General features: G+C 39.5%; 1 protein-coding gene across 8 annotated transcripts in view; it reads right to left on the bottom strand.

Moving 5' to 3' along the window:
• Positions 1 to 25,944, bottom strand: part of LTBP1 (latent transforming growth factor beta binding protein 1) — a 389,672-nt gene that overhangs the window by 170,458 nt on the left and 193,270 nt on the right. For all 8 annotated transcript variants that reach the window (XM_055327297.1, XM_055327298.1, XM_055327299.1 and 5 more), the window contains 2 exons: positions 15,672 to 15,896; positions 14,222 to 14,496 (listed from right to left, as the gene is read on the bottom strand). In XM_055327297.1, coding sequence (XP_055183272.1) covers positions 14,222 to 14,496; positions 15,672 to 15,896 — 500 coding nt within the window. The remainder of the gene's footprint in view (positions 1 to 14,221; positions 14,497 to 15,671; positions 15,897 to 25,944) is intronic.

The raw sequence follows: 25,944 nt of genomic DNA, 5'->3' as shown, positions 1-25,944 counted from the left end.
CCTGGGTGGCGCAGCGGTTTAGAGCCTGCCTTTGGCCCAGGGCGCGATCCTGGAGACCCGGGATCAAATCCCACGTCGGGCTCCCGGTGCACGGAGCCTGCTTCTCCCTCTGCCTGTGTCTCTGCTTCTCTCTCTCTCTCTCTCTCTCTCTCTCTCTCTCTCTCTCTCTCTCTCTCTGTGTGACTATCATAAATAAATAAAAAATTAAAAAAAAAAAAAAAAAAAAGAAACACAACATGATGTCATTGAATTTCAGTAATTCAACCAGTTAATGTCAATGTTCAAGCAGTAAGTTTGGGGACATCCAGATCCTTCTGGTCACCTACCATGTCTTGGTGCCAAAAGATCAAGACCACGAAGCCAAAATAGCAGAGCCCACTCACACCTCTTGCCCACAATCATCCATGGTTTAGTCATAAACCACTGCAGAATGTGGAACTTCACTAAGACAAGCCCCAGAAAATATATGTCCTTTTAGGTTCAACTAGTGTTATAGACTGAATGTGTGTCTCATCCCCTAAAACCCTATGTTGAAGCCCTGACCTCTAATGTGACAGCATAGGCAGGTGGGGCTTTTGGGAAGTAATTAGGTTTATTTTTTTCCATATTCACATAACTTTTATTACAGTCTGTTATTATAATTGTACTACTTTATTATTGTTGTTGTTAATCTCTTACTATGCCTAATTTATTTATTTTTAATTTTTTTCAAATTTTTATTTAAATTCTTAGTTTAGTAAGAATTAAGTATTGCACTATATGTTAACTAACATAGGTTAGTTTCAGGAGTAGAATTTAGTGATTCATCACTTACATACAATACCCATTGCTCATCAAACAAGTGCCCTCCTTAATAACCATCACCCACACAGACCATCCCCTGCCCATCTCCCCTCTATCAACCTTCAGTTTGTTCTCTATAGGTGAAGTAATTAGGTTTAGATGAAGTCATGAGAATAGGGCTGCCATGATGGGGTTAGTGTCCTTGCAAGGCGGGGAATAAAGACCAGGGCACAGCCTGCCCCCCTTTCCCCCATCTCTGCCATGTGAGCACATCAACAAGGTTGGTGTCTGCAAACTAGGAAAACAGCCCCACCAGGCACTGAAGCTGCAAGCATCTCAATATCAGTCTCCAATCTCCCAAACTTGTTGTTTAAGCTACCCAAACTATGGTATTTTGTTACGACAGCCAAGCTGACTTATATAGGTAGCAATGGTTTCTTGTGAATACTCCATGTCCAAAAGAGATGGCCTAAGAGCCAGGGTGGTATAGGACAAAGAACTCTGGAATAGGAACCAAAGAACCTCAGTTCTAGTCCTCACCAACTGCAAAGTCAATACAAGATGCAAAGCAAATTAACTTACTTCTATGGGCTTCAGCTTCCTCAACAATAGGTTCTGGGTATAGACTAATTACTAATACTCACTGATGTGCTTAAGTTCTGTGATTTTATAAAGGCTCCAGTGCAGGGGTAGAGAATAACAGGGAGCTATAAGTGGAATGCTTTGCTGTGCCAGGGAAATCCTATGAAGCTCAGTGTTCCTCAAATGTTCCCTACCTGCCAGACTGATACAGTACATTTCATGATGCCATGTGTTTGCTAGTCCTAACATCACACCCTGTTGTAGACCAGTGTGACCAGTGATAACCAGGATGGGCCTCCACTTCTTGACACTACTTTATGCTCACCCTTTTCCTGCTAGCCAGTACTCACAAAAAAGGTAGCTATGTCTTCCTGAAAACAGTCATGGCTTTTAAATAGCTATTTTCTTTCTTTTTTTTCTTTTAAAGATTTCATTTATTCATTTGAGACAGGGAAATAGAAAGAAAGAGAGAGAGAGAATGAGCAGAGGGACAGGCAGAGGCAGAAGGAGCAGCAGACTCCTCGCTGAGCAAGGAGCCCGATTGGGGCTGCATCCCAGGCCTGGAGATCATGACCTGAGCTGAAGGCAGACGCTTAATCAACTGTGCCACCCAAATGCCCCTAAACAACTATTTTCTAGAGTATAGTAATTATAATGAATTGTATTATGATTATCAATAGGCAAAATATCAGAAATTATTCAAGATGGTCATGGAGATGCAGATTTTGCATCTCTTGAGCTGTGACCTACTATAAAGTCACATTGTGATTGATCAACCCACCCTGCATGGGTGTCCCATAAATTTGTCCACCTGTGAAGTTGAGATGTTCATCTCACCACCCCACCTCCCAACAACCGAGCTAGAAAATCTTATTCCAACATTCTGGCACAAAACCGAGGTTTTCTGGCAAACAGAAGCTATACCCTCAGTACTCTAAATTTGGTTGAGGAATGTAAATCCCTTTTTTGGAAATCTTGGGCTTCTTTTCATAAGAACCAGGATGAGGTCCCTTATGGGGAAAGTTCTAACTGTATATAATGGGGTGGATGAATCCAAACTTCTGTCACAGCTCTTCTTTATTCCTATCATCAATCTTTTCACTATGATATAAACACATCCCCACTCCGGCAAAGTGACTTCTGCGCATCCTCTGAGCAAAATGGTGCTCTTATAGCCTCTGGGCCAACCATGGCTCCAAACTAAACTGGAAAATCTCAGGAGAGCTCTTCAATGTCCATGCACTAGACCATTAAATATGTTTATTTCTATGTGCCAGTAAGAAAGAAGGTCCAAATATTTAAGTCTATCATTAATGCAACTAGAGCAACATACTTGATCAACTTGTCCTAAAGGCCTGTTGTCATAAAGGAGAATACTGTATGGTAGAGCACTGGCGGGGTAACAGGCATTGTCTCATAAGAAGAGGAAAACGCTTAAATACTTCCAGATTTTCTAAAAGAACTTGTAAAAAATTTGCTTTGGCTTGAGTAGAACATTCTTTATAGGCAAGGTTTTTTTTTTTTTTTTTTAAATCCACCCAGCTTTCTTTTATTAGAGTAATTAAAACAATGTTAGGCATTTGGGGTATCTGATATAACCATAATCCTCTGATATTTCAGGCTATTGATTTTACAAAATATCTACTGTGACTAGGGCATTAACTGCTGGAAATGTATCCACATTGATTTCTGACAGTGTATTTGTTTAAAGCCTGCCGAAGCCAAACCATGGGCTTCAAGGAATTCCAGACAACTACTTTAGTTTATAAAACGGTATTTTAAAAGTTACACTAAGGCAAAAATGGTTTTAAAAAGTAACATACAAAGGGGAAAAAAAGTCTTAAGCATGAAACTTGTGATTCTGCTTGACATCTCTTCTAAAGAAACAATTAAACTTGGGCTATTTTCTCCATCTCTACAACAATTTAAGCATTTCAACAGTTGTGATATATGTGTCTTGCTATTCTTACATTGTGAAAAGAATAAGTATTGTCATGATTATATTCTGACATCATAATTCCCATTAGCCTGTCCTTGCAACAAAACAACACAAATCACACCATAAATCCTAACATTAGATGGTGAGAACATGAAATTTATTCAAAGTTCCATTACCAAGAATGTGGCTAAAAAGACAGACTCATGTTGAGGAGGAAATAAAGATAGGCAGACAGACATGGTTGTTACTATGCAACCAGATCACTCCCAAAATGATGAGCATCAAGTCCTCCTTTCCCCAGTGCTTATTTCTACAACTGCATTGAAGGAAATTTTCTATATTAAGCTTCAGTGCTTCTCGGGTTCTTTTTGTCTATGTGGAGATACTGAAAGAAATGAAAATCATTTTGGGTCTCATACCACTGTGTAAATTTTAACACGTGCCTCATCTGGTTAAGTTCTGTTTTTCTGTGTCTTATCCAAGTACACAGAACTCAAAACTAATAATTACCTGTGGTTTGGTTGCAAATAGTGTAGAAAAACTGAATGCCACAAATCATATTAATAGGTTTCTTTAGTTCCCTGGGAGCAGGAAACCAGGTCTGTCTTGACCACACTCTGCCACTTGTGGCAGGATGTTCACTGTTCACCAAAGAACCACTTTTCCCAGCTTCCCGGTGTGTGCCGCTTCCTAACTACCATGGGTTAGCTCAGACTACTCTAACAAAATATCATAGCCTGGGGGATTTAAGTGACAGACATCCATTTTCTCACAGCTCTGCAGGCTTAAGGTGCAAGATGTAAGAGCATGGTCAACTCTGGTGAGGTCTTTCTTTCTGGCTTGTAGGAGCTGCCATCCTGCCGTGTCCAGATATGGCAGAGAGAGTGAGTTCTCAGGTATCACTTCTTAAAAGGACACTGATTCTATCATATCAAGGCCCTACTCTTACAATCTCATTTAATCTTAATTACCCCTTATTGACTCTATCTCCAAATACAGTCATGTTGGAGGTTAAGATTTCAACATATGTTTTGGGAGGGCCACAAGTGAGTCCACAGTCCTGACAGGCAGGGCCAAGTGACTCACTGTGAACAAGAACTGTAGGAAAAGGAGTGTCCCTTGCAGCATCTCTCTCTCTCTCGCTCCATTGTAGGAATTAAGGAAGCCACATATTCCAGAGAGTACAGCATTCATATAGTGGAAGCCCATCAGCCTGACACTCAGAGATATAGCACAGAGCTCTCTGCTTACCCCTTACACATCTAGCACTAGCAAAATGCAAGCTTTTGTCATGTTGATTTATGATCACAGCACAACCTAGCTGAACCTAATAATCCATTTTCTGACTATTCCTCTGCACCCAGCACTGAGCTGAATTCCTAAATGACCATGCCCTCATGGAAAGGACAGTCTCATGGGGCAAAGAGGATCAAAATCAACAATTTTTAGATAATTCAAAATGGCCTGATTGGATTCCAAACGCAGTGAGAGTTCAGGGAGGAGAGAGCAGATGTGGTCTGAAGGACTGGAAGGCTTTCTGGAAGAGCCAAGACTGGAGAGGAGGCTCTCAGGTCAGCCTGGATTTCTGAGACCACAGTAGGTCTTGATGTAGTTGATGTTTGGGCAGTTTGCTCTGTCCACAGATCCTGTGCAAATGTCACTATCAGTGGCACAGAAGACAGTGGGAAAGATGATGTCAAAATTATCACAGTCACAGGACTGCAGAGCTGAAAGAGACTGTGTTAGTTTTCTCAGCCAAAGCAGTTATTTGAAAAATGAAAAAACTAAGGGCCAGAGACATGGCAAGTTTGCAAAAATGGAGAAAGATCTATGGACATGGAAACACCAACAGGGCTAGTCCGCACTTCTGAACCTCGGGTTTCACATAAGTAAATGGGAGACAAAAATACCAATTTTCCTTGTGTTTTAAAGGTCAAGTAAGGTCATACATGTCAAAGTTCTCTATCAGCCATCAATTCTATAAAAATGCATTGTCTTACTAAGATACCTGTCCCTAAGCCACAGAATGTTCATACCATTTTCTTAACTCCATTAAAGCCTGCACATTCTAAACCAGACCTCTTCAAAGTGTCATCTTGAAAGCATTGCTGTTTGTGTTCAAAATATTGAGAGCTCCTCTGTCTGGATTTCAGAATTCTCTTCAGGGCTGAAGACATACTATTTTAAATATCCTCAATGGTACAAATCCTCGCTTGCTGAAGGCTGAATCGACCGTTGGAAGCCTTCGATCCATTGAGACTACAGCAAATGAGTGAGCAGCAGATCAAAGACAGACTAATTTTCTTATGAGCTCATAAACCGATTCTGAAACAATTGCTTCAAAAAAAGAAGTTGCAGGTCTATTTACACATCACTAGAATAAAGGCACAGCCTCATAAACAGATCTCAATGAAAGAGAATACTCTATTTTATACATAAATTCTCTGATACATAAAAGGAGACAATAGGAGAAAAAAATGGAAGGATAGGAAAGAAAAAGAAATCTGTACTATAACTGTTGTGGGAGAAGAGGCAGGGCAGCATGGGGGAGTCACTCCGTCAGCTCTCAACACAGGGCAATGTTGCTTTTTTTCCTCCACAAATCTATGGGTCAGATTCCGGACGACTGGGGTTTATTTTGATTTTTTTTTTTAAAGTAAACAGATGATTCCACTTTGTGTTAGCAAATCTCAATTCTAAGGGATCATGTAGACAAAGCCAAGAAACAACAACAGACCCTAGAATACCAGCTGCGACTCTTTAAACATTTTTGTCATGCGACTCTTAGTTCATTTTGTCATGAGTATCAACCATTGACTCAAGCCTTGGTCCCTTAAAACTATTCCCAACGTACTCAGAATTATCATCTTCAAATTTAATAATCACAAAACCGTGCCACTTTGCCAGCATCCGAAGTGACATAACATGCTTTCACTCTCAAGTGCCCCATAATTAATTTCAATGCCTGTTCCTCAACAAAAACAGGAGTCTAATTATTAATAGGTGTATTATTTTAGTGAGCCCTAGAGGTATATAGCACATGGAAATTTGATATTGCATGTCATGATAAAGGAATTTTCATTGCCAATAAAATGAAAAACATCTGAGAGGAGGGGTTTGAGGAGGACCAAGGAAGCATAAAGTCTATGAAACAGGTCAGGGTGAGTGAGCACTCAAAGCAGATACTCACAGGTGACCAGAAGACACTGGCCTGGGGAAAGACTGGTATTAGGGGGTAGAAAGGGTAATGTATGGGTCATCGTCCAGTCTCCAAAGTACTCTACCTCAGTTCTAAGAATCTATGTTTTGATTATCCTAATGTCTCAGTGCCACATTCAATCCAAGTAAAACCAGCATTCTCCCTGCCACTGGCAGAAGCCCAATGACATGCAGACATGTTCTCTTTCACATGCAGTTCTTTCTCTCTTTGGATCTTATCCCTGTCTTTACTGATCCTTTCAGCTCAGAGGGAGAGGGGACCTGCAGGAAGTATGTCTAGTAAATCTGCTGGAGCAAGACCAGCCTACATTGTAGAGCCTCAGGCACTCATCACTGACATATGCGTGACATCGTCAGTGCTACCTCTGCTGTTGACACAGGTAAGATCTGGCAAGGGTGGCCATTTGGGAGCCACTGGAGACAACCAGACTCATCAACATTTGATTACATATTTCTTAGATTATGCTAAAGGAGTATTTGAGTGGGACACTGAAGAAAAACCCTGATGTCCTACGAAGTGCCTGGTGTTAATGACTTACTTCAGCTGAAGGAGGCCAAACTTCAGTAAATGCAATTGGCGTACCTCAGTGGGGCTCTCTGCTCACAGAAAGGGCAGAGGGCTGGTAGCCCTGGCTTAGCCTTTCCCAGTCACTGCCCAGCAGTACATCTGCAAGAAGATGAACGCCAAGTTCACCTGGGATGGCCCTGCCTCTAAAAGCATATGGCTGGGGAAATGGGGAAGGGGTGAGGACCACAGGCATGACTGTACCCACTGCTGGCCCAGCCTGTCTCCATTCCCCTTCCCACCAAAGGGATAATACATCAGTGAGAGGCCAAGCATCTTTGCTAAAATGTCGTTTACTTACTCCTTCTTTAGAAGGCTCAGCTACTTATGCCACTTGGGGACTTAGTTTAGGGAAATAACCAACATGAAAAGTGTTACAATGGGCAGCCCAGGTGGCTCAGCAGTTTAGTGCCGCCTTCAGCCCAGGGCATGATCCTGGAGACCCGGGATCAAGTCCCATATCAGGCTCCCTGCATGGAGCCTGCTTCTCCCTCTGCCTGTGTCTCTGCCTCTCTCTCTCTCTCTCTCTCTCTCTCTCATGAATAAATAAATAAAATCTTTAAAAAAAGAAAGAAAAGTGTTACAATGATTTCAGCATCATCCCCATCAGAATATCCTCAACTAGTTATTCCATCTTAGCTTTACGCCTCATTCTGGCAGTGTGGAAACTAAAGAAAAAGGTTTCTAAGCAGAGCTTAATGTTCCAGCCCCTGTAATTGAGGACCTAATCCATTTTCCATCACTGGAAGAGATTTTCATGGTCTACAGTCTGTCTCTATATGTACATCGGTAACAATTCACACGGGTATCTATCCATCCATCTGTATTTTCTTCTTCCACATGGAACTGACAGCCCTGGCATCTGTTTCCCTACTTTCTCATTGGCCTCTGTGTGGTAGAAACCAAAAAATATTTTTCTTCAAAGTCCTGTCACTGAAGAATTGAGACTTTTTAAAAAAGTACTTTCAGCCATAATTAGGATAGTTTTCCACTTTTATGAGCTCACACTTTCCTGCTAATTTCTCCATGATGCTTACTTAAAAAAAAAAATGTTTTTAAACAAAAGTGCATCTGTTTGGCCCTTCAAAAAGTGTGTGTGTGTGTGTGTGTGTGTGTGTGTGTGTTAGTACCTAGGTTTAGAGATGGAGGATGTTATTGAATTTATCTGCCATGATAAATTGAGATAGATAAATGATCTATCTCCAGTTATATCCAATTATTTCTTCAAAGGCCCATTCTGTTTCCAGTTTTTCCTGTCTAAAGAGAACTGTTATAACAACTTCTGGAACCTCTAAGAGGATCTCCCAAATAATTCTTGGGTTGCTTTAACTCAGTTTTGCCCCAGTTCTGATTATTTGTATGACCAGAAATTAAAGAAAAGAAAGGCTTTTCCAATAATTTCAGGATTTCACAGCAACTACTGCTGCTTTTTCTTCCTAATCTACATTAGGATTATTTCTTCTACAGAGAATTTCTCTAATTTTAATAGAGAATTTAATCTTAGAGTTTGTTTCTTATGGTTTTTTTTTTAACTTATGGGCACTTTATAAGTTGCAAACTACAAAAAGTGGGTTTGCGTGTTGATCATCTTTATCTGTGCTAAAGCACTGTACTAAAAATATCTTTTTTGTTTACACCTACTTCAGGTTTTCCAGTACTTCTGTTCTTAGTTAACTCAGGTGTTTATATGTGGAATTTTCTGCTCTCTTGGCATCTGCAATAGGAAGGTCTTGAAGCACTTGACTTTTTTGTCTCGTCTTGTAATGTCTGTGTCTAATTAAGGGGCATGTTCCCATGTTTAACAAAGAACACATGATTGCGCAACTGGACAATGGCAGACCCAAGTGTGGACGCTGGACCCCAAGCCCTACATCATGATTCTAAACACTTCTCAGACAAGGTTTTTTATACCATCTGGCATCATTAGGTCACTGCAAATGTTTGTTTCCAGCAACTGGGCAACAAATAAAACATGCTTAAAACAACCAAAAACTCAAATGCCAAGTAAGTTTCAAATTTAGGTCACTGCTAAGAGAACCAATTTAAAACAAAGGAAACCCTTGTACAATGGTAAAGGTATATGTATTCAATGTCCCTGTGATGCAAAAAGAAATTGGAGGGGTATTTCCTGAAATTTGGCCTTTCCTTAGAAATGAAAACTAGCATGGAAATGTTCAACTTTTAAGCATGTGAAATAACATGAGATTTTCCTAAAAGTAGCTGGTAATTGTAATCATTAGAGATGTAATTCTACCTCAATCTATGCAGTAAACAAACCTGCCAAAATGTTTTCAAACTTACAGAGTACCATGATTTTCTTCAGGTAGCACACAGATACGTAAATGCCAAATTATGACTTGCTAACTACTTAAAATTTGATTTACATTCAAGAAACCCATTCCTCTTAGCCACACCATTCATTCTATTAGTTTCTGTCCTTTTATGTCTGTACCTGTACCCAGCCCAATTCATGCAGAAACCAATACTTTATGATCTAAAAAAGAAGACATTATTTTTAGGACTCAAAAAATGGAACATCACTTTGTACAACAGTAAAACAAGAGGACCAATTCCTCCCTCCACCCCACCCCTCAAACTCGTATCTTGGCACAGTCTGTCAAGGTAAAAAAAATTATAAATTTCCAATCCCATTATTCCTGCTCTTTTCTCTTCATAATACAGCCCAAAGAAATGTCCTCTGTTCTCATGAATTTATCACCACTAGATCTATTTGCTGCCCACTGAACCTTCTCCATTCATCTACTCTTACTCCATCTCTGAAACAGTACTGGATTTCCTGATTGATACTCAAGAATACACCACTCTTGATGTCAGCCAAGGATGGGGCTGCTTAAAACAAAGATGTAGCTACTCATCTGCACCTTACAATCCTCCTCCAGGGTCAGTTAATCAATGAGAGTCAGGATTTATCCGATTTCTCAAGTAGGTTAGTTCAGAATGGTCCAACTCATCACCATCCTTTTCTTTGCAACAGCCCATAATCAAATCCTGATGCTTGATTCTTCACAAAAGCTCAGACATTCATCTTTATTTTCAACTTCACTTCTTAGACTGGACCCTGGTCAATTCAAAGTGGACCAAGGCCAACTTTTCTTCCCTGGCCTCCTCACATCTACCATTCCCACATCCACCCACCCCATTCTTTCCTAAGTTGAAACTTTAAAAATTACTTTCTTAAAATTCATAAAATGTATCAAAGTTACAGCTTTTAAGTTCAGTTCAAAATTCGATTATTCTACATTGAGAAATTTACCATTTTTCTTTTCCTCAAGAATTTTTCAGATACTCTGACATATTCAAAGAATAATACAATGATCACTTGAATACCCACCCCTCAGAGTCTACAATAGTTAAAATTTTGCCATATTTCTGTGTAAAATATATTTGAAAATAAATTATAAACATGGTATTTTACCCCTCAAACTTTCAACATTCATCTCTCAAGAATAAGGACACAGTCCTACATAACCACAACATCATTATCATACCTAAATAACAGTAATTCAAAAATATCATTTAATATCCAGTCCTATTTAGATTCCCCAATTATTCCTGAAATGCCCTTAAGAGCTAGGTGTTGTGTTTTTCTAGCCAGGATTTGATTAAGGTTCATATGTTACATTTGTTGTTGTGTCTCTTTGCCTCTTTCTAGAAAAGTTACCCTTTTTTCCATAAGAAGGTTTTTTGCAAAAACCAGGCAATAATATCCTACATTATGAATCTGTCTGATAGAGGAGATATGTGTGCAATATTTTTAGTTGACTTCTTCATTCCCTACGAACTGGATAGGTTAAGGTGTAAGGGCTTGATCGGATTCAGGTGAACCATTTTTGAGAAGACTACTTCAAGGATGATGTGTAAACTCCATACTGTAGCACATTGGGAGGCACATAATACCAGTTGTCACACTTCTAATGATTCTGACTTTGCCTGGTCAAGGAGGCTTCATGACATTGTTCCCTTGGTGTAAGTAGTTTATACTGCATTATGCCTCAGGTGTAATGAGCTTCATGTATCTATGCCAATGCATGCCAGGAATACCAAGCTATTTCACTTCTCTGGTCTTTCCTGACACTTGCTTCTCCATTTCTAGCATTGTTCTCTTCCCTTTAATTATTCTCCCTGTTTTCTGTAGGAGCTGGCTTCCCTAGCCAGTCATCCATTTTCCTCTACCATCCAAGTAATTCCCGAAATTCTACTGTACAAAAATCCCCTGAATTTAAGTACATGATCACAGCTCATGTGGGGTTTTCAACTCCAAATTTACTAATTATTAGAATATGTCATAGAAACAAGGGCAATTTATGCCAAATTTGTTCTGTGTATGACTTCTCATGGCATAAACACAGGTGCTTACTGGTAACTCTAACACATTCAAAGTCTCAACAGCCAAAATCTGCAGCTAACAAGTGTTCCCAACTGAGCAAAGCAATGTGCAATGAGTGAGCATTTATGCAGTTGTTTCTGCAATTCATTCAAAATCTACCTACACCTCCTCCTGAAGTTTTGTTTGCAAACTAACCACAGCAAAAAAGTACACATATTTTCCAACACTCTCGTAGTATATATCTTATATATTATTGACTATTTACCAGTAGTATTTTTATTTTTATAATATATTATTTATTTGAGAAAGAGGGAGGGAGAGGGAGAGGGGGAGGGGGAGAGAGAGAGAGAGAATGTACAAGTTGGGAGAGGGGCAGAAGAAGAGGGAGAAGCTCCCTGTGTCATCAGGGAGCCAGACACAGGGCTCAAACCCAGGACCCTGAGATCATGACCCAAGCGGAAGACATTTGCTTAACTAACTAAGCCACCCAGGGTGCCCCAGTAGTGTATATTTTTAAATGCCTAGATCATCCTAATCACACAAATTAATTGAGCAACCACAGGCACCCAGCAGCATTTCTCAGTAACAAGAAGACAAATATACACTGAGAATGTTTTCTGAAAACAGGTCTTATTTTGAAGCTGTGTATTAGCGACTACACATGCAAAATAAATTAAGAACTGAGATCACTGTCTGGATCATTCAGACCAAAAGGCAGAAAAGTATCCAGATAAGGCAAAAGTATTCCATGGAGTTTGGATTATTTGGGTAACTCCACCAATTATCTAATTCACTTTGACTATATTGTCCAGCTTAGGCTTAAAAGTAAATAGTTTTTTATCCTTTCTAGTTAGCAATCATCTCCCTAACATTATACAAAAATTATGTTTGTTAATGCCTCCTTTTCTTGCTTTTTAGGCTCTACATTCCAACTTGGAAATTAGGGAGAAAGATATTGGGCACATAGTTTTAAAAAGACCCGCTTTTTCCTTTCTCATGACCAGCCCAAACTGGAATGACTAAACAACGCAAATGGCATGAAAATTATCCTCTCTCTCCAAAGCTAACCCAGGGCAACATTGTCAAGTTATGAAGTTTATCTTTAGCCCTCTATCCCTATTAAAACCTGCGCTTAGCACAATAATCCAGTCTTTACTTCTAAGCTAAATTTAAATTGATGATGTTCCTTTTCCATAAAGCATTTGCTTAAGCCTGGTCTTCAACTGAGTAATGAAAAGGTACCCTTCAGTGGGCATTCCGGGTATCTGCAGGTAGGTGACAAAGGTTGTGTTTGGGGGATCAAGCCTTCCTTGCTCTACTGAAATTACAAGACATAACCAATAATCTGCTCTATTTTTAAGTTTGACTCTATCTGCAGAGAGGAGTAACCTCTAAGCCAATAATTACAGAATTCTACAACATTTGCAAAGCAGTGCTCACATTACCTTGTCTCATCTTGACAAATCTCCATATTCTTCTTTCTACCTTACAGATAAAGAAGCTGGTTTCCTAGCACAGACCCTTAACTCTATCCACATGGGTGCTCTTTTCTATTAGGGTCTATAAACCAATTTTGTCTTACTATCCTGGAAGAAAAATTATAGCCCTACCATGGACTGGTAGAGTACTTAAAAAGTATTTTCTAGGTTCCTAAAGCAGTAACAATTGATTCTATTTTCTATAATTATTTCACACACACAATATATTCTTTTTTTTTTAATTTTTTAAAATTTATTTATGATAGGCACACAGTGAGAGAGAGAGGCAGAGACACAGGCAGAGGGAGAAGCAGGCTCCGTACACCAGAAGCCCGACGTGGGATTCGATCCTGGGTCTCCAGGATCGGCCCTGGGCCAAAGGCAGGCGCTAAACCGCTGCGCCACCCAGGGATCCCACAATATATTCTTTTTAATATTCAGGCAACAACAGTTAAGTAATAATACAGTTACCTCTCTACTCTTCTCATGGGGGATCCAAACATATCATATGACAAGATGAGAACTGGAGGACAAATCAACATCATTATCATGTGGTCCCAAAGCAAGTTTACAAAGTAGTTTGGATAGAAGAACCAATGTTTTTATATTGCCTTTGCTATGTACATTTAACGATGAGTTTTAAAGAAAACTCAGCCTTTGTCCCATTTTATGATGTAAATATAGGCCTGAAGTGACATGTAAATTCAATATTAAACAGCACTTCAAACAACTCCTGCTTTGTCATTCTAGTTATGAATTTTTATTAGGAGAGAAAAGATGGCAAGTTATTAGTGCACACAGGGGTTAAATTTCCTCTGTATAACCTGGCAAGCTACTGTAAAAAGGCATAAAAGTTTTTAAATGTCTTTGCAGAATACATCTCACATATCATCTTTCATGCCCAACACATGTTTTATACACAGATCACCTTAATTGAAAAACTATATAAATAGGCAATCATGGACTTCCAGCAACAATTATGAAAGATCACTATTTAATATTCTAGACTGAGATGAGCATGCTTTTTCTGTAAAGGGCTTTGCAGACCATATTTTAGGATTTAGCTATCACATAAACTCACTGACACTACATAATTTTATCATCAATAGCATGACAGCAAGGATAGACAATACATAAATGAATGGATGTGTCTGTGTTTCAGGAAAAGTTTATTTACAAAAAAACAGGCCTGTGGTCAGTTTGCCAACCCCTTCTACAGAAAATCATTTTACCAGGTCTGGCTTTCCTACTAATATGAGACCACACCTAGAATGCATTACTAACATGGGCTAGACAATATTGCTTACCTGTGACCCAATGGTTTCCTGGAAGCATCGGCCAAGCTGCGTCTTAGCAGCAACAGGATAGACATGGGGGATGACTTGTTGGTGAGAGTATGTGGAATGTACTGTCTGGGTCTTCTGGACGGGAAGCCCTTGGTAAGAGATTTGGGATTGGCTCGGTTGAGCTTCTTTTGTTTTCTGGCCTGTTGGGCCGTCAATTCTTGAAACCTGATGTATCTGGACTGAAGCCTCAGGAGGGTGCTTCACATGGATATTGACTATGTTGGGAGGAAATTTCACTAAAAAGAGATTGACAGGAAAACTCAGTCATGAATACTTAACATGCAAATCAGCATTAAAGCAAATATTATATACATACTTTTGTGTTTATTTGCATATATGCTACCCCTGGAACAAAATATATATATAGCATGTACTTTTGCTGCTCAGCCATCAATTCTGGAGAATAAGAGGGTACGTCCAAAATACTAATTAAACTCAAATTTACATATTTTTAAAGAATAAAACTCAAAGTTTTATTTATTCAAAGAGAAATTAAAACATCTCACAGTGACACATTCATGAGACAAAAATATTTCTTTCAGAGTCACAAAACTATGAAATCCATGCTGCTTATGGCCATAGGTGGGTACATTTTATCAAAAAATAGTAGTAAAGACTAAGGAGTTTGACTACTTCTGCATCTCTCAAAGTTTTCATTGCCAAACTTTCTACATCAAAAGAGGAAATACAATTTCACAGAGCATAATTCTCTTACCCTGAACATCATAGTATAGACATACTCATGTGCTTCATGAGCCACACAGAATACCTATATGTGATATTTTATATCTGTATTTACTTGCTGCAGCTTTCAAATAAAATTTCATCTTCTGATGCTAACATTCAAGTTTTAAAGAGTAAGGCCAGTAACACTTCTCTGACCCCTTTTCAAAAACTGTGCATGTATACATGCCAGGTTTAAAAAAATGAATTAGTCATAGAATTTCTGAGCTCCAAGTGACCTAGTTTACCTTCCTCTATAGATGAATAAATTGAAGCCCAGTGAGGTTAACTGACTGTTTATAACTAAAACCAAGCACTCTTCGACTAAAAAATAAACAAAGTATTCACCAGCAGGTAGTATGTGATCCACTAGCATATTACTGTATGGGCCTGAACACTGCCTTGCTCATCCTTCTGCTTCCTAGGCCCTGCCAGACATATGTGTGTGTAACAGCTCCTGGGGCTGAGAGCCAGCAGAAAAGGATGGGCTCCTATTTTATTTTATTTCCTAGATACCAAATCTCTATGGCCTAGAAAGTACTGTAGTCACATACATGGGCCCATATTCTGTCCCCTGCTGCCACTTTTTAAGGCCACAGATCACATACTTCTTTCTGTTTCAATACACTTGCTTTGGCAGGTTAACAGAAGTCTGACAAATGGGCAAAAAGAAAATAAAAAAGCTTACCTTTGACTCCTTGTTGGCTAGTCATGGTCAGAGGCAAGGTGTGTGTAGAGTGGACTACATGCGTTCCCAATGCCTTGCCTGACTGCTGGGAATGCTGATACAGTTTAGGCACACTGGCACCATGGACTGGGATCTGACAAAGCTTCCCTGTGAAATTTGGAGGGCATTGGCATTTGTCCCTTGAACTGCACTGGCCGCCATTCATACATGGAAGATGGCAAATTACTAAAAGGGAAAAGAGAAAACGTGGAGAGTTGGTTAGTTTCTCAAATGCTAAGTAACAACTAACCAAGAAAACTCCCAAAACACACAGCCCACATTATAACCATCATATTCCTGCTGACTTTAGAAACATTCAACAAAGAAGTCTCTACATAAAAAAAAAAAAAACAGTCTCTATTACTATCTTCTTTACATCTATGTCATTTAACTTTCCAATTGCTTATGGTTGTTCCCCCCAACAATGGAAAGAATTCAGGGAGAAGAATATATACATATTTGCTCAGAATTATTATCTGTTACATTCTATAATTACTTTGCTTCTTTTGTACTTTATTACTTGTTTATTAACTGTCTCCCTAAATTATAAAATCCTTGAGAAAAAGAGATATGTCTGGCTTAGTGATTTTTATATCCTTAGCATCTAGAATAATTCCTGGCACATAGAAGACATTAGTTAGTTCCTCAAAAAATAAAGAAACAAATGAGAGTGCTCAAAGTAGCTGTTGAGGGTTTTCTCTAAGACAGGGAATGAGGTGCTAACCAGAATCAGGGAGAAGAACAGTTTGGATCCTGCTTTATAGGAATTTGCAATCTCACAGGGATAATAAGACCCCAGTGAAACTCAGAAGTAGCAGAGTGATCAGCAGTATGGACTTTACTTGATTTAGAATAAAGAAAGATAAAAGGACATGGAGGGCAAAGAATTGTAAGGGAAGTTTTAAATTCTGGCTAAATTAAGCTTATAGCCAATTTCTTTATCACTAACAAATTCTTCCTATTAGCCTTTTAACCTGATCAGATTCCTACCAGCTTGAACGGTAAAAGTTCCTCAACTCCTCTTCCTTCTAGCTTCTACCTTCTTTAAACCTTCTCCTCCACGACCAACCTTTCAAAAGAATTGTCTGTTCACTTCTCCACACACTACCATCTACCTTGGACCCGGTTTTGTTTCCCTCTCTCCACCTCTCTTCTACATGACACTACTCTTACCAAGGTCACTCATGGGCTCCATGTTGCTAAACCCAATGGACAGATTTCATTCTTCCCTTGGTTTCCATCACATCTCACTCACCTATTGTGCTCCTTCCCCTTTGTCCATTGCGACTTAATATTCTCCGCAGGCTCCACTTTCTATGCCTTTTAATTATTGGTATGATTTAAGGTTTGGTCTTAACTTCCTCATCCTTCCTAACTCTATACACTCTTCCTTGATGATTTTACCATGTCTGAAGCTGATGTCACCCAAATTTTATTTCCTAACCAAAGCTTTCAATTGCTGAGCTCCAATCTATCTACTACAATATATCTTCACACAGATACCCCACAGGCAACTCAAACTGTAAATGTCCAAAATCAAACTCATCATCTTCCCCCCAATACTTCCATTCACCAAGTGGTCATTAACAGAAACCTAACTGCTGGATGGAAATTAATATATGCTTTCTCCAGTGCACACTCTACTCTGAGGTGTTAGGTAAGAGAGAGGAGTCAAAGCACTCCCAACCCATGGTTGGGTCAAACACTTCATAACTCCCAGTTCACTTCTCTCTCTCTCTCTCTTTTTAAGATTTTATTTATTTATTCTTGAGAGACAGAGAGAGGTAGACATAGGCAGAGGGAGAAGCAGGCTCCATGCAGGGACCCCGATGTGGGACTCAATCCCGGGACTCCAGGATAACACCTTGAGCCAAAGGCAGACGATCAACTGTTGAGCCACCCAGACGTCCCCCCAGTTCACTTCTCAATTCAATTTTTAAATCACTTGGCTACAGTAGATGTGCTCGGTCTAACAGGCAAGGGGAACCAGGCCAAGATTTAAATGTACTACAAACAATTTACTACCAGAATGAGGTACTCTTCACTTTGCATGGTTCCAATGGGCTTGAATTTCAGTGACCACAGTTTGGTCACATAACACCAGTACCCCTGACAGCATGGTTCCAACTTCAGTTGTCACAGTATATTAATGCTGAATTACAGAAAGCACAAAATTCACTGCTAGCTTTTTGGTCCACAAATCTCTGTGTGAATAACAGATGTGTATCATGATTACTAATCAATCGTGTCACTTCCACGACTGTGCAGGACAACCAGTCCCTGCACATCCGTTGTTCAATTCAAGCGCAGATAGTAAACAGGTGGTTGTGTTGCCCCCTTAGTCTTGTGGTAAGAAACTCCCAGGGCACTTTGCAAAAGTGCATAATTGAAAGAGGATGTGGGGCCAGCACAAAAAGAAAGTGTAGCAAAGAAATAAAAAGTGGTAACACTGAACGTGAAATTGGAAAGTGGTTGTAGGAAGAGGATGGAGATGTCCCACAGGAAGCTATATTGAGAGAACACTCAGTTCACAGCTGTGGAAGCACCAAGGATAACAAGCTGGAAGCGGATCCAAACTTGGGAAGGAACAGGACAATTCACCGCCACAGAGAAGAGACAGCCCACATTGCAAGTTACACAGTGAGAAGAAAGCAAACATGTTCCAACTACTCTTGATAAGTTCTACTCAAAGAAATAAAACATGTTCTCAGTGTTCTAACATTTTAAATTATAGGGCATTAAATTAATATTAGCTTCACTTTTTTTTTTTGCATTGCCCTATACATTTATAACCTACAGTAAGAAAGCTTCAATGTTTTGACAAAAAATTTTAAAGGTCATGACACTGGTCATTTTCCCATTGATTATTAAGGTCATTTTGCATGGTTTCAAAGTTTGCAGATCATTTATTTGGTCCTCCAGTACCATGTAAAGTAGACTGCCTACAATCTATACTAAAATAACTTCATATATGTTACCATCTTTTCTCTTCAAAGAAAGGTTAACCAATTCACTTTTGTGAGATGTTTCTATGTCAACCCATTGTGAATCTAATATCAATTTAATTAGTTTTATTTAAATCTACCCTTAAACTCCTGAGGCAGCTTTCACACAAGTGTTTCAAGGATGCACTAGTCTAAGTGGAAACAGCAATGTCCCAGCATAGAGCTCTAGTAACCTTGTGTCTCTCTCGTTCATAAAGGAAATAGTTTCTGCTTGACTTCCTCTAACCAATAAGTGGGTACTATTTATAACTATTTATGATTGAGAGGTAAAATATCTACTCGCTTATTCCAGCATTTCCTAAAATCTAAATTACAATATCAAGTTCTTTGCCTCAATTCAATAACTACACGTTGAGTCCTTTGTGGCAGGCACTCTTTTTATAGCTCAATAATCTTTTATATCAAAAAAACAAAAATCAACCTACAGACTTAAGGATTTAACTATGAACGGTTTCTTTCTGTTTCTCGAGATCACACAGCTCTCAAAACAATCATCTAGTGATATACAGTCTGTGCTGCCAGTGTTCTATAAAACCTTCTCAACACATGAAGAGTTAAAAGAATAAGTTATCTTTAAGGCTGACTTGAGAAGCTTGCAGTACGCTGGTTGTAAGTCTACCTATGGCACATATATTTTATTTTATTTTTTAAAAGATTTTATTTTATTCATGAGAGACACAGAGAGAGAGGCAGAGACACAGGCAGAGGGAGAAGCAGGCTCCATGCACTGGGAGCCCAACGTGGGACTCGATCCCAGAACTCCAGGATCGTGCCCTGGGCCGAGGGCAGTGCTAAACTGTTGAGCCACCGGGCTGCCCTGGCACATAAATTTTAGAACATGCAACTAGGAGGTGTAACATAGAACACTGGCTGAGAAATTCCATCTCCTCAGCAGCCTGACATTTTGCTGGCCACCATCATAATTAACTAACTCACTATATTGCATCACATGGTCACCTGGGACCTACTGCAAATAACGAGAGATATATGGGTCCTTAGCCTGTTATTCCAGAAAGTGTAATTTCATGACAACCACTCCGAATATCTCATGCCACTACTATGTGAGGTCAAAATGTAGTAGTGATCAAAATGAGGAAAAAAAAAAAAAAAAAAAAAGCAAAGGGGCCCAGGTTGGAAGAACAGTAAGTTGGAGGTCTTAAATATGTCCAAGTGTTTCAGTGTGTTCCACCCTTCACTCTAGAAACAACTAGAGTAACAACCGAGTTGTCTAGAAAACAACTCGGCATTACTCGAGAAATCGGGCCAATACAACAGTCACGTTTTACGTCACAAGCTAGGAGTTAAGCGAATAGATATTCATTATTTGTATACAAATACGAGCCAACTGAATTTTCTCAAAATACATACTATAAAAAGCCATATTCTTTCTTTCCTGTTATCTCAGTTGACTATAAAAATGCTTCAGCTGCTTGTCCCCAAAAGGCGCCCTAGGAATGTACTCGACTTTCCTGCAGCAACATCCTGGCCCCTCCACCCACCCCCTGGATTTTCGTGCCAGCAGACAGACCGTTTCAAGTTATTGTGGCTAAGGCAGAACAGGGAAAACAAACCTCCATCTGAAGAAAAACCTACATCTGTCATTTCACAGAACATACACACACATGATTTTGATTTGAAGAGCTACTTAAAGTTTCCCACTTGTCTCTGATTAGAAGAATAATGTTCCCTGAAAGGGTTGCAGCATTTTTGTTGATATGCCTTGGAATATGAAAAAAAAAAAAAGCGGTAATATTTTTAGAAAGTCAAAGTTATCACTTTATTTCTTCCCCTAAATATCTCTACGCTGCCCTCTTTTCAAACCTTAAAATCTATTCAGCCAGAAAGTGGCTTAATACTATCTACCAGATTCAAGTTAAATTCCAGAAGGTTTAATTTAAAAATCATTAAATAGGGATCCCTGGGTGGCGCAGTAGTTTGGCGCCTGCCTTTGGCCCAGGGCGGGATCCTGGAGACCCGGGATCGAATCCCACGTTGGGCTCCCAGTGCATGGAGCCTGCTTCTCCCTCTGCCTGTGTCTCTGCCTCTCTCTCTCTCTCTCTCTCTCTCTCATAAATTAAAAAAAAAAATCATTAAATACAGGATCATTCCATTGGTAAGAGGATTCTTTTTTAATGTGTGGAGAACAGATTAATATTCTCTTTTTTCTGTGTTCTTGATAATACAAGTAAAAGGCAAAAAAATAAAAAATAAATAAAAAGTCCTAAGAAATCTTGAGGCAAAGGGAAAAAACTTTCATAGGAGTTAAAAAGGCACCCACCACCCTCTCCCTGCCAGAGGGAATCTTTTACCTGCTTTGGTAATTAGGAACACCATGTTCATCCCATTCCCACTTATCAAATCCTGAAGTTTATTACTGGGCTCGAGTTAAAGGGATTGCAGATTTCAACAAATGCAAAATATCAACCTTAATACAAACAAGAATTCCAAGAATGTCACTAGTTTTTAATGTTGGGTGCATTAGCAAATGCTTCAATACCATGTTCTGTTTACAATCCAGGAGATATGAAGCCCTGCCACACACATGCACACGAGAGCTTCCAACTTGGGATGAAGCCATTCATCATCTCAGCTTTGTTTATGGCTTTCTGTTCCTGTAGTATCAACCTCACCATAGCACTGAGCTATCTAATTTGATCTAGTTTAATCCTTTGCATAACCCAAGGAGATCCATTTGTCAATGCTATCACAAAATTCTACTTATTACCCTTCATCCACAGAAACTGTCAGAGTAGCTATCTCTTAAAAATTCCTGAACACCAGGATTTTTTTACCCTTAGGGGGGAAAAAAACAGAAGCATTTGCAGGCTGCAGAGTAAACACAAGAATTCCAGACACCTTAGGATGGGGGTACCCTCTAGAAAGAATCTTTGAAAACCGAAGATGTTTTCATTTTGTGCATACAGTGTCCCCATCTGCTAAAAGGGGTGGCTCCAAGATACAATCTACAGGTTCTTTTCCATCCCTGAAATTCTGGTTTTCAAAAGTCTAACCAAGTTAGTCAATATAGTGATGTCCTGATTTCCCCATCTCATCTAATGGGAATGGCAGGATTTAAATTTTAAAATGGGGAAGGATATATATCCAGACCCTTGCAATTTTTTAAATTATTTATTTATTTATTCATGAGAGACACAAAGAGAGAGAGAGACAGAGACACGGGCAGAGGGAGAAACAGGCCTCCCGCAAGGGGCCTGATGTGGGACTTGATCCTGGATCCCAGGATAACACCCTGAGCTGAAGGCAGGCGCTCAACCACTGAGCCACCCAGGCGTCCCAGATCCTTACAATTTCTGTAAAAGTAACTGGAGCTACTTTGTTAGGTGGTATGTTTTACTGAATTATATGCATAATCAGACACTGATTCAAATTTAAGTTTCATTCTTACTGACAGAGCAGTTAATAAAATGCTCATGGCGTTATGGAAAGCGCACTTTATTTGGGTAAACTATATAAGCATATCACAGGGGGAGATGGTAATGCTGCACTTAACAGTTTCATAAAAACGATGACATGCTTCATCCTCAGACCCTACTTTCTACAGTGGTACTACTGCAAAAATCTGCATAGACATAATGCCATTTTAGTTACTGCAGCCTAGCATTTTCTTTAATATTACTGCAAAAATGCTTTCTCAAAACAAGTAATACCATTTATGCCTAGTACCAAGTGATATCACTTATGCTACATACAAGAGTATTATAAATAAAGGTTAAAAACCTTTTTGTATTTATTGTAATTTGCAAACTCTGTGGTGTCTCCCAAGACCAAGTTTATACTCCTACTAAGTAATACCTGCTTGTTATTTGTTTATTCCTGAGCCTCAAGAAAGGACTTAAATGCTGATTTAGAATTTTAAAATATCTGCAAAGTTGAAACCGCTACAATACACATCTGACCTAAGAACACAAAATTGCACTAAAACCTTCTGACATCACAGCCACTCCAAATTCTGGCAGCCCTTTAAAGACTGGTCCAGAGGTACCTGGGTGGCTCAATGGTTGAGTATCTGTCTTTGGCTCAGGTCATGACTCCAGGGTCCTGAGATCGAGTCCTGCATCAGGCTCCCCACAGTGAGCCTGCTTCCCCTTGCCTGTCTCTCATGAATAAGTAAGTAAAATCTTTAAAAAAAAAGTCTGGTCCAAATATGGCCCCCCAAAAAGGAATGTTCCTCCAAAGAAAGAGGCATGCTTCATCAGAAACAATCCTAGTGCCATTTGCTAATTTGAGGTGGGCACCTAAAAAACTTGTATCATTTATCAATCTGCCTCCTGTTATAATTATTTTTTTATTTTCCTTCTACTTGATTTGGAACATGGTAGGAAAGAAGCCATGGTGTTCTCATCTTTGTAGCCCCTGTATTTCATAGCACAGTATGAATCTTACAGATAAGAACTCAACAAAAAATTCCCAACAATCTCCTAAAAATTCCAAATGGAAAAGAACCCAGCAAGTAACTATACCTCTTTTAACACTCCTTGTTTTTCTGGCATATGATAACTTGAGCATATACTGGAGTAGTTTTCTAACTACTAACTTTCTAACTAGGTTCCAGAGAGCACTAAAGTTCCACACAAGTGCTAGAAAGTATTCATAAAATAAGTTAATTCAACCACTTTATTCTATAGATAGTGAGCTACAGACATTGTGTGTGCTTAGGACATCAAGGCTGTGTAGTCATAGTCACAGAAATGGGACCAGAACACAGGTGTCCTAAATTCTAGTCCAGTGCTCTTGCTCACACAGCCCTTATGAAGGAAGAACCAAGAGGTGTCCCTCAAGTATCACCACAGAATCTTGTCCCAAATCCTTTTAAGTTCTTCTTCCAGTGGCACATTTTTCATAATTGGTCATAGTAGGGTTTGCTAATAGAGCCCTAATTCAGATGGGTGGGTTTAGCTTATTGCAAATCAGGTAGACTAAATAAATAAGTTGTATCACACCAGAGCTTCTCGATCTTTTTTTTTTTTAAGATTTTATTTATTTATTCATGATTTTATTTATTTACTCATGAGAGACACCTAAAGAGAGGCAGAGATATAGGCAGAGGGAGAAGCAGGCTTCCCCATGGGGGAGCCCAATGAGGGACTCGATCCTGGGGTCATGCCCTGAGCCGAAGGCAGACACTCAACCACTGGGCCACCCAGGCATCCCCTTCTTGGTCTTTTAACAGAAAGACACATAGGTTTGCTGGGCCATAGACATCAGTGGAAGAGTAGAGATACAGATTCAAGAACAATGAAATGAAAAAGGAAATGAATAGCATTTGTTGGATGGCATGGATTAGACCATTTCCGTCACTGGGAAAGTTCTATTGCACACTGCTGGTCTATCACTTGTCCCCTTGATTTCCAGTGAGGTCAGAAGTGATGGCTAGAAGCTCAAAAAGTGATGCTTGCTCATTCAATGAAGGCTTATTGTAGATCTACCAATGGCCTCATTCCAAGCATGAGGCAAATATCAGTCAATGAAACAGACAAAATTCTCTGGCCCCCCTGGCACTATGCTTCTGCCATCTACAGCCCCTGTGAGAATCTGGGCATAAGGAGAATTGCTTCAGGGCCCAGGAGTCGATCGACAGGGCTCAGTTGGAGAAAGAGCTATTCTCCCAGTTATGCAGGCTACTACTACCAATCCCGCTCTTTCAAAGAGTGTCAAGAGGCATCAGGCAGGGCAGAGAGCTGAGAATTCTGGAGAGGGGCCTTCCCTGGGATAGGAAAAGGGCTCTCTCCTGGGGCTCCATCTGCAGTGGCCCTGGAAGGATCTAGACAGGAAGACCTGGGCAGATGCTATGTGATGACTGCAAGTGACCAGCACTAGGAGGGGAACAGGATACCCTTGGGGATCCTCAGATACCCTCACAGGAAGGGTAGGGGCAGAAGGGATAAAGGTTCTGTGTAAGAAGGTAAGGGTTTTGGGCTAGCATACTCTGGTTATTTCATTATCACTATATTATCTATCCCCACAAGCTGCCGAGGCCTACAGGGACATCCAGGTTACAGTCATGATCACTATAGTTCACATTTGCATTCTTCTGTTACCACACAGCTATACTGTTTCATGTTATATATTGCTACAGAGTCCTAACATTTTTAGGAAGTACATACTAGTCTAGTAAGTTGACACATGATAAATTACATAGCCATTCCTCTGCTTGTTTAGATTGCATTTCTTTTTAACTATTGCAGATAAAGCTGCAAGGAACATTGTCAAGTATATAGTTTTATCTTTCTTAGTAATTATTTGCTCGTGCATTAAACTAATATTTATTGATTGTTTAGTATGCAAAAAGCAATGTGCTAGGTGACAGAGTGAACAAGTAAGACACTGATGAGTCAATTATACCTGCCTCATCATGAGGAGGACAGATGAGCACAGGCATTAAGACCAAGGGCCTGGAGCCAGACCTTCAGAGGGTGTGAATCCCAGTTTCATCATCATCAGTGGTATGATGTTGGGTAATTTACTGAACACTTCTCTGTCCCCCATTTCTTCACCTATGAAATGGCAATAAAACCATACCCAGCTTGGCTGGGTTTTTGGCTTGAATGAGGTCATATATTCAAAGCACTCAGAACTCAGCACACAGCAAGTACTCAGCAAATGGGAGCCTCAGCAAATCAGCATCAACTTCATGAATAGGGTGTAATGGAATCATACTAAAGGGGAAACCAAACTAGCATTGTGATAAGGAAAGAAATATGCTAGCAACTAGTCAGGTCATGGACTAAACTGTTTTATTTCAGTTGCTACTCTGTTCATAGAATCTATTGAGGAGTTGTTGAATTGCTGAGTACATCAATGGATGAATCTTCCAGAAAGAACTCATTAACATCAAGGGCATCTATCATTGACATATCAAATTCACATCTATCGTGTCAAAATTGGATTTTATTTTTAAATATTTCTACTAGTTTAATAGCTCCAAAATGTTAACTTTAGAGTTTTAACATTTCACCTATGATCAGATTATACTATCACAATGCTAATTTTGCATGTCTTTAGTTAGGAAGGAATTTTCACACTTCCCCCACATATTTGTTCACTTTTTATTTCCTCTTGTTTGACCTTTATGTATTTTACATATCCCTTCGAGTCTTAATGATTTTAATTACTTTCCTGACATTTTATGGACAATAGATTTCAAGATCTTGTTTGTCCTTTGATGAAATAATCTTTGCAAATATATTTCCTGTTCCTTTTAGCTTGTT

Source organism: Nyctereutes procyonoides, unplaced genomic scaffold (genome assembly GCF_905146905.1).
Source record: "Nyctereutes procyonoides isolate TBG_1078 unplaced genomic scaffold, NYPRO_anot_genome, whole genome shotgun sequence".
NCBI classification, from domain to species: domain Eukaryota; kingdom Metazoa; phylum Chordata; class Mammalia; order Carnivora; family Canidae; genus Nyctereutes; species Nyctereutes procyonoides.
This window is presented reverse-complemented; position numbering and strand designations above follow the sequence as displayed.